A 9,916-nucleotide genomic window follows, 5' to 3' on the forward strand; every position below is an offset into this window, starting at 1 on the left:
ATATTATTCGAATACTTTCAAAAAATAAAAAGCACTTAAAATATCAATGTTTTTATTGCTGGTTTTATTGCTTTAAGAACTATGNTCATGTTCATGAGCGTTGTCTATGTCTACAAATAGCACCTGGCCTATTCCACTTAGAGCACCTATCGATATTTTGGGCAGGTGCTCTAAGTTTGAAATTTATTTTTACGATGTACTTATTCCACTTACTCACAACATAGCAACCTAGTGCTGGCTGCTAATGTATTTGATAGACAGGACGTTTACAGAGTTTAATTCCTCTTAGAGCACCTGTCCAAAATATTGATAGGTGCTCTAAGTGGAATAGGCCAGGTGCTATTTGTGTAGGTGCTATTAGGGCGGGTGCTCAAAGTGGAATACGTTTGTACGAAGATTGTCTTCTGCTCCCATCTACTTTGTGACCATGCTCTGTTCCCACTAATAAATAGGGAATAGTGTATAGTGTCGTGATGCCCAACATTGCTATTACGAGGTATTTATGAGAAAATGGACGAAGAATAACTGGAGCGGGCGACGCAGACGGGCGTTTTTAAAAACGCTGACGCTGACTAAAGTCTCTCTATCTAAAATTTTACACATTACTTTTGACATTAAAGTTAGGTATTGACATAACAGTCAGGTTTGTATTAACAAACTTTATTGAAAGTTAGGTTTTGTTGACCTTAGAGTTAGGTTTTAACAAATTAACATTAGAGTTAGGTTTTGACTTTGACTCACTTAACACCAGGTGTGATTGCGGTCAAATACCTGCCTTGTCTAGCATAAAAAAAAAGTTTATAGTTTTGACAGAATAGTTAGGATTGGATAATAACGTTAGGTTTTGACATAGAAATAGCTTTTGACCTAAAAGTTTTGATGTCCAAGTTAGGTTTTGATATACATTTTGAGTTATGATAAATATAGGTTGTGCAAAAAAAGTTAACGGACATAAGTTTACATAAAAGTTACATTTTCTTAAATAAATTATGTCAGTCTAATTACATTTCATTATAGATAGACAATAGTTTTCAATATTTGTCTAAGAGCTAAGAGATAGAAGAGCAGTCGCCCGACAAGCGAAAGGTCGTGGGTTCGATTCCCGCCTTAGGTAGTTCGATTTTTCAGGAAAGGTCGTGGGTTCGATTCCCGCCTTAGGTAGTTCGATTTTTCAGGTTATCTAAAAAAATAAGTTTTCAAATCACTAAAACAGATTCCAAACAAATAAGGTGAATATCATTAGATAATAATAAACAAATATTTATGTTTACAAAGACTTTCGTAAACATGATTATGTTTATTTACCTCATTACTTAACAGTGGGCAGGCCTCCTACTAGGTGGACCGACGATCTGGTAAAGGTCGCGGGAAGAGCCTGGATGCGGGCAGCGCAGGACCGTTCATTGTGGAAAACCTTGGGGGAGGCCTTTGTCCAGCAGTGGACGTCATTTGGCTGAAACGAACGAACGAACGAACCTCATTAATAATAATTTGAAGCATTATAATGTAAGCACTACCATTAAGTATTATTCTGTGGCACTACTCAAAACTAATGGCGTATCAGAATATTACGGACTGCAATTTCATGGAAAAATAGACGAAGAAAAACAATGTTGATTTATGCAGACGAGCGTTACAAACGCTGCATTTTTAATTTACTTACTTACCAAATAAATAAAACTTTTTTTAGAAAGAGAAACTGCTTTACTTTCTGAAATTATCATGTTAATCTGTCTCTCTCTATTCCTCTCTCTGTTTGATCAATAATTGACTAGTATTTAATCCTTCTTAGCATTAAGCCCACCATTGTGTATTCGTTTCATTTGCATTAAAATGTAAATAATAGTATAACTCCACTATTTTGTCATTGTTTGGTTTTATTTGAAAGCCAATCATAAGACTGACTTATGATTGGCGTCTACTTGATCCCCAAGCAATCCACATCTTGTGAGCCTCCTACATGAGTCTCTAAGTAATCGCAACAACTTAATTAATGCAGGCAGGTGAACTTCAAGTGTACCTAAATCTAACAACCTATTCCTAGTGTTAGCCTTAATCAAGATTCTACCCACAAATACGAGGCAATTCAAACCTCGTGAACTTCGCCCACAGCCGCAGAGCTTACAAACAAACGGACTGATTTGTTCGCCCTTTCATCAAGTGACAGTCAACGATAGTCCTAGAGCTAGGGTTGAATAAGTTACTAGAATAATAGGTTGGGATTTTAACCGTATTGGGTTAGGTGTTTATGCGTCATAGTACAGTGCATACCAGAATACATTATTTTTTTCATTTCAGCCACAGGATGTCCACTGCTCAACATAGGTCTCCCCCAATGATTTCCATATCGCCCGGTTGGTAGCGGCCTGCATCCAGCGCCTTCCTGCTACCTTTAAGAGGTCATCAGTCCACCTTGTGGATGGAAGAAGGTACAGTGTTCAGACTGATTACTGTCGTATGTGCTTACCTGAAACAAACAAAATAATCAATCAAGTCACATGTAAAAATCTCAATAAAAATATTCAATCGAATTGAAATCAATTGTGAACCAAAAGCGGTGACTTTATCCTGATTCCTGTGTTTATATCAGAACAAAAAGTAAAAAGAGAACTGCCTAAAATATTTATTACACCAGCTCTAAGACTACAGTGCATTGAAGTGAATCGTCGCGGAACTTTTGCCATACAAGCAATACCCACAGCCGCTTAATATCCGCAGTCACTCTACAGTACCGAACGAGACCCAGTAAAATTAGTAAATTAGTAATTAACTATCTACTTATTGGTAATCTAATCATAATGAGGATCAGTACTGTTGTAGAAAATTNATTAATACCAATTGCTACTTGGGTAGGTATTACGATTTACAGTTTTCCATTTTATGTCCTGAATTTCAAATTACAATACTTATTGCTATCATTTCATCATATATTATTCTGGTATTTGTTTCATTATTTTTAATAAAAAAACTTCTCTACATGTAAAATACTGTCACAGCTGTTAGTTGATTTGTGAAAATCGGCGAAAAAAATCACAAAAAAAATCTCATTAAAATCATAAACAAAACTTCATGGACTAGCCAAATTGGCAATTTACAAGCTTCACGATCATGAATAATAACCAAGAATGGCGCATTTACATCGGATCAGTGTGTCAGTCCAAAATAACGAAACTGTAAATTATTCGCAACAAGGCTTAATAACTAGCCGGTGACCACCGTAATTGAACATCAACATGAATATTATTCCTATCAACATAAACAAAACATAGATGAAACAAAATGTTATTTTAAATTGATGCACACGCACAAAGCGCACATTATTATGCTCGGCGAACTTGACGGCCAGTATGTCGTATAAAAATAATATAAGTTGCCTCAGTATTACAATGGATAGAGTACTCATTTGACTCTTAAGGTTTTAGGTTTGATTCCAGATGGGTGTGATTATCTCAAATTCAATTAGCACATAGCGCATCGATCCTGTTGAGTTATATCCAGTGCTTCTAAAGACGGTTTATTTTAAGTAAAAAACAAGCCTTTAATCTCAAACCACATGACCAGCTTGGAACTAATTCTACCTCTCGGTTTTAAAACTGTATTTTATACCCAGGATCTACAGTTTGGCCGCTGGACGTCATACGCTGCGCTTGCCGGTACATGGCCTCCACTCCAGAACTTTGCTGCCCCATCGGCCATCAATTCTATGTGCTATATGCCCTGACCATTGCCACTTTAGCTTGCTAATCCGTCGGCCTATTTCAGCGACTTTGGTACTTTAATAGATCCTCATTTTTTATCGTAAAGAAACACCGAGTATGCCCTCTTCATAGCACGCCTCTCATGCCGAGCATGCCCTCGCTATGTCTAGTCAAAAGAAAGTACTTACTAAGGGAGTATCGCGTAGAACCTCCTGACGATGTCTCTAGCCGAGGGTTTGATGCCGGCGCAGGCCGCGTCCAGGGCATCCTGCTTCTTGTGCCGGTACAGCCACTTCTCCTCGCTGGTCGCGAACTCCGAGTCCAGGTTGAAATCCGGAGACACTGGCGACTGATGGATGAAGATCAAGTTAGTCTCTTCTAAAAATAGTCATTCATTTCATCATCATCATCATTTCAGCCATAGGACGTCCCTGCTGAACATAGGCCTTCTCCAATGATTTCCATAATGACCGGCTGGTAGCGGCCTGCATCCAGGGCCTTCATTTGCCACCTTTTGTATTGGTTTATTGTTGGTGTTAGAGTAAGATGCACTTTATTAATACAGCAGATTTGGCATTATGTAATAAAATACTTTATCACTACATTTTCTGCCTATAATATCACTGTGATGGAGAGCGATAAAACAGTTTTTGGTGAAGTCGGGCTTACACTGTTTTTAACAGTTTAAACTATGCTTTTGGCTGCGAAAGCTTTTAATTTAAAGGAATTTTTCTTTCAGCTAAGATATAGATAAGTTATACCAATCGATCAACATGGAAAGCATTGGGGGAGGCCTATGTTCAGCAGTGGACGTCCTATGGCTGAAATGATGATAAAGTTACAGTCTGCCCAGTGGAGGTTTTATGAATAGAGAATAGTGTGCAATAAATGAAGAATACAAGTATAACGCTTACCACAAGAACTAGCCACAACAACACAGGACATACAACTTTAGATCCCATCTCCGAGCTTCAAACCAACTCATGTTATTTTGATTCTAATTGTAAAACATGGAAATTACTAAATTAAAACTAAACTGATTAGCCCGCACATTTTTATTTTGACGTACACGCCAATGTTGACAGTGTGGCATAGATCAATTTAAATGTCATATTAACTTTTTTTAAATCTGCGTGTTTTAAATAAAAAGGTTTGGTTCAAAATAGTGCAAGAATAATAGTAGGTTGTACGTAGTTAATTGTTAATAGGAGCTATTTTGCAAACTAACGTACTAAAAAAACACATATTCAACCAAATATTTTTTAATACAAACAAAGAAAAATGGGGATCAACATTATATTTTTCACAATCACGGCACCAGATGTTGCAGCGACCACCCGGGTGCCGTCGATCAGTCGGGGGAACGGTTCCAGCTCTGGCTCCTGGCTGCTGCTGGACATGGCTTGCTCCAGGGGAAGGAGGTTATGCTGCGAAAACAACATTTTATTATAATATCACCCAGGCAAATAGCTCGTAGAGCTGATGGATGTTGGGGCAGAAAAGTTCTCGAACTGCGACCACGGGCCTAAAGACATAGTGTAGACAGGCTTGCCACTAGGTGGACCTGGATACGGGTAGTGCAGGACCGGTCGTTGTGGCAATCCTTGAGGGAGGCCTTTGTCCAACAATGAAAGTCATTTGGCTGAAACGAACGAATGTACGAATCAGCCGCACTGTGTGGTTCCGGCATATGAATCACTCCCGCATTTTTCCCTTTCAGGTGTGAAAATCTTAATGAAAAATCACACTGGGAATTAAATTCCAGTTGAAATTTCAGGCCGATTATTGTAGGAAAATGCCAGATTAATCTGTAAGTCCGTGACGAAAGAAATCAAGGCGCGATACAGCATCGAAGTAGTGATTTAATGTAATTATTTTTTTAATATACTCACAGTTGAATAGTATCTGATGGGTCTCTTTATGGTCTTCAAAGTCCTTGAATACGGCATCGGCGATGGCTGTATAGGATTAAAGTAGCCTTATCAATCAAGTAGTAAAAGGTACCTAATATGATAAAGAAAAAGTTTGAGTCAATGTTGTTTATAGTGGTCTAGGGTTCGAATCATAAGTTGGACACAAAATAAAAAAAAATCACTCCTCGAAAGGATACGCAACGCCAACAACAAAGGGGTCCGCGGAAGACCAGCTTCTTCTTGACATGCCCCTTACGAGTATGTCACGTTAAATAAATAGTGAAAAAGGCCTGTTGGCATAATGTAACCTACTCGTACTACTACATATTATTGTCCTGCAACTATACTGTGTCAATAAAGTTTTTTTTATTTCTATTTTTAAATCACCTTAATCTCTGTAGTCGACTTCTGGTACATGTTCAGAGGAGTGACGTTCTGTATGAACTCCTCCATGATGAAGCGCGCTCGCGCAACTATTGGGTCTAGAGCGCGCATCTGCTTCGCTATTTGCGTCGACTTGCTCACCGCTATGTATTTATTTACCTGGAAATAGTTATACTTTAAATTATATGTATATGGCATATCACTGGACTATACTCACTTTCCTTCTCGTTCCCACCGCTGCAACTCCTTGATAGCCAGCCATGATGACCAAGTTAATATAGGACTACAAAAATCAGAAAAAATACGAGTTCGGCAAAAGACCCTTCTTAAATGTAAAGTCTGATCTGCTAATGACTATATAAGAACTCTTTAAAAACTGTCACAACATTCCACAACCTTACTGTCATAAATCCTCGTCCACACCGGGTGCATGGGCTCGTGATCGGTTAGGCACGTTCGATATCCTGCACACTCAAGAGTAGGGTGAGCAGGATGTAGACTCTACATTGTATATTGCAGAGTGTGCCCTGCGAGCCCATGCACCCTGTGTGGACGCAGCTTCATGTCAGTTGGCAAAATTTAAGTACTTCTACCCTATTGATAGGACACCATCCCAACTTCTTAGTGGTGCTAGGGTCAGTTACGATCATCCACAGCATGGCCAGGATCCTGGGGAAGGTAACGTGGGGCTCGCCCATCATCACTCCAGGCGTCTTCACCAACGCCTCTAAATCCGGCTCCGCGTCCAGGATAGAAGTCTCCACCAGGAGTTTAGCCTTCATCAGTACTTGGACCAACTCGGGGACTAATTTCGCGTCGTCTCCTTCAAGGTTTCTGCAGATTTCAATGGTTTCTTGTGAAATTATGAAATTAAAATTCTGAAACTTATCAAATGAACTGTATATTGGCACTCAGCAGAGAGTACCTACCTAATAATTTATGAAAAAGAAAAGTGGGTAGCTAATACTTCATAGCAATGCGTGACTAATGCAGTTTAGTAAGCGCAAAAAACAAGCAAGAAAATGTCTAAGACCAGTCTCATCAAAAAAATATGTCATTGATTCTGATTCGGGATATATGTATTCACCGATTTACGATAAGAACTCATATTTCACTGTACAGCAGATGATAGCACATCACATAGCCAGCACTGGTGGCACGTTACATGGGAGTAGTAAGTATATGCGATTTTGCAACAACAAACATTTGGTCTAATATGTCAACTATAACATAAAAATAAACTCTCCTTTCTTACATACTTCAGCAATTCCAGCATTAGTCTCGCAACTTTCCCGGTAGAGGGCCTGGCGTACGCTATGCACTCCGTGGTCAGGACCCTCGAGGGCGGAGCTGCTTCTGTCTCGAAGGCCGCCGCCAGCTCCCTCTGGCGAGAATCCTCCGCAGCCAGCCAGTCCAGCGTCAGCACGGAGCGGTATGCTGCGATCCCGGATATGGTGCTCCGGGTCACGTTGACCGGGTCGTAGTAGTAGTCTTCAGCTGTGCACTGCACAAGGAAAATGGGATAGCTACACCTGGACGAGTTAATGCGCACCTGGCAGCCGTGACGTCACATCGACGCTCTGGTACGAACGGGGCTAAGGGCTCCTGCACACGACGCCGCCACCGCGCTGCCGCCGCGCCCTCGCCGCGCCGCTACACTGCATAATTTCGCCAGCGGCGCGGCGGCGGCGCGGCAGCAGGCTTCACGCGGCGCGTATGAACAGTTTAGCGGCGCGGCGACGGCGCGGCGGTGGCGCGGTGGCGGCGTCGTGTGCAGGAGCGCTAACGTGGGGAGATGTGCGGGTGAGTGCGAGGGAGAGTCGCATTCCAGCGAGGTGCGCAGTTTACTCGACCGGATTGTAAAAATAACTCAGTGGACATACCTACAAATTTTACAGCATATAGCAGATACCTAATGGCTTAAATTGTGACATTACTTGGTTAATTAAATAAATTAACCACGCTTTACTACTATGAGTAGAAAGCACTTAATGCAATAATACATTGAATATCGTTGTGTTTAAAATATTACACTTCCTTTGATAAGAGTAGAATGGGGCAACTCGAACACGTGTCGCCAAATTGTTCTTCTTTGAATTGGTAATTGAGGAAAAAACAAAAACATAGGTAAGCCTCTTAACCTGAAATTGTGTCAAAATTTGAATCAAAAACAACATTGCAGAAATAATATCCAACTAATTACCGACCGAGACAAAGGCGAAGTTCAAAGTAAATAAACAAAACACATCAGAAGCCAAAACGCTCGCATTGTTTCAAAGTCGAATTAAATTTGGGAAACTTTTTCAATTCCCGTCTTTGAGAAAGTGGAATGACTAGAATAAATGAGTTTATAAAAATTCACTCTTACGAAGAGATGAATCTTCACCTTGAAGATGGCGGGACTCGGATGAATATTATAATATCGTGAGAAAATGGTCAAAGCACTTACCTAAATTTTAACGTAAAAGTAATTGCGCAGTCTTTTATCGTCACTTTGAAACTCATTTTAAGCTTAAAAAGATTCATTTTTTTTACAACCACACTATTTTCCTATAAATTCTTTATTTTATTAGCATTGAGCTTTCAAGTCAAGTTTCAAAACAATTTCAGTGTGATAAAAATACATAAAATGCTTAAAATAGAGCCTATAAGGTCTGAGACATTTTATATTTAGCCTGCAAAGCACTCACATCTTTCCTAATAACCCTAACGTGGACTGGCGGAGAACATTTTTAACATAAAGTCTACCCTTAGTAGGTACGTGATTTGTGCAATATTCTAAATAAAACAAGTTATGGTAAAAGGACATTTCACTTGAATGCACTGTGTTTCATTAAGCCAGAACTTACAAGTACACAGTAATATCATCGCATCAACACAGAGGCTACAAGAAGGCTTAGTCCCTACATCGCCGCTGTCGCCTACATATTGCCACTTTTCGCCGCAAATTACCTGCCGGGAGTCCGGGCATAACGCTAAATTATGTTTACTGGACTACTGTAGTGAGGCCACACTAATCCTATCAACCAAAGGTCTGGAGTAGTTGACAACAATAGGTACTAGCTGTTTAACAAACAAGAAAACTTTTCTCTTCTTCTCAGTACCAGCTCATATTGTCCCGAAGTGGTGGTAAGGCTAGCTTTATTTGGGACGTGCATAAGAGCCCTGAAAAGTAGGTACTATGTACTGAATAAATCATTTACTCTGATTTCATTTCACTACACTTACACGCAGTAGCTGTGGCAGTAGTAAGAACATATGAAGAAAAGACATGGAAAGCAAGTAAGAAAATCGGAAACCACAAGATGTGAAATCAAACTAATATTAAAAACATTGTCTTTCAAAACTCAAACCATAAATTATAAGCGCAAAAGATAAAGTAGTTTTGCAAGACTCTTGCTAACTCTACTCAAAACGAAGGTGTGGTAATTTATTTTAAAAACCAATTAAATACTACATGGGAAGAGTTGGAAATATCAGATTGTAATAGTATCGCCTTGAAAATTAATGAAGAGACAGTGATAGTGGCTGTTTATAGACCACCTGGATATAAAAACCCCACCAAATTCATAGATTCATTAAGTATCTCACTTACTCAATTCTCTCGCTTTAAAAACGCAATATTGGTTGGTGATATAAATATTGACATTGCCGCACAAAGCAGACAACACTTATGTACACTTTATTTGAATAAATCGCCAAATATACCACCGCGGAGACCCCAATCGCGTCTCTGCGTGCCATTGAATCGTATGAGCGTATGGATTTTTTGCGTTATTTTTCACAATTTCCATTTTTAAAAATTACCTATCGATAGCTTACTTTATTCTGATGAATAAATGTCATTACAAGTTTTTCTCTAAAACTGATAATTTGGCTAGAAAAAAATATTTTCTATCCACGCAGTACGCCGGCAGCGTT

At 39.5% G+C, this 9,916-nt stretch overlaps 1 protein-coding gene across 1 annotated transcript; it reads right to left on the bottom strand.

Moving 5' to 3' along the window:
- Positions 1–4,945: 4,945 nt before the first annotated feature.
- Positions 4,946–7,559, bottom strand: LOC114358485 (uncharacterized). The gene is made up of 5 exons (XM_028312462.1): positions 7,255–7,559; positions 6,589–6,829; positions 5,999–6,154; positions 5,591–5,656; positions 4,946–5,125 (listed from the first exon to the last, which is right to left on the bottom strand). Exons 1-5 carry the CDS (start codon positions 7,269–7,271, stop codon positions 4,961–4,963), a joined length of 645 nt encoding a protein of 214 aa, XP_028168263.1. The 5' UTR covers positions 7,272–7,559; the 3' UTR covers positions 4,946–4,960.
- Between the last annotated feature and the right edge of the window lie 2,357 nt (positions 7,560–9,916).

The sequence above is a fragment of the Ostrinia furnacalis genome, unplaced genomic scaffold (genome assembly GCF_004193835.3).
Source record: "Ostrinia furnacalis isolate ACB-3 unplaced genomic scaffold, ASM419383v2 OfSCF3961, whole genome shotgun sequence".
Classification (NCBI taxonomy): Eukaryota; Metazoa; Arthropoda; class Insecta; order Lepidoptera; family Crambidae; genus Ostrinia; species Ostrinia furnacalis.

Excerpts from the sequence above, each read along its gene's own strand:
- LOC114358485 (XM_028312462.1), bottom strand. Across the intron at positions 6,155-6,588 it reads GATGGTGTCCTATCAATAGG|GTAAATAAATACATAGCGGT; the intron begins GTAGAAGTACTT and ends AACTATTTCCAG. Across the intron at positions 5,657-5,998 it reads AGTCGACTACAGAGATTAAG|CCATCGCCGATGCCGTATTC; the intron begins GTGATTTAAAAA and ends AATCCTATACAG.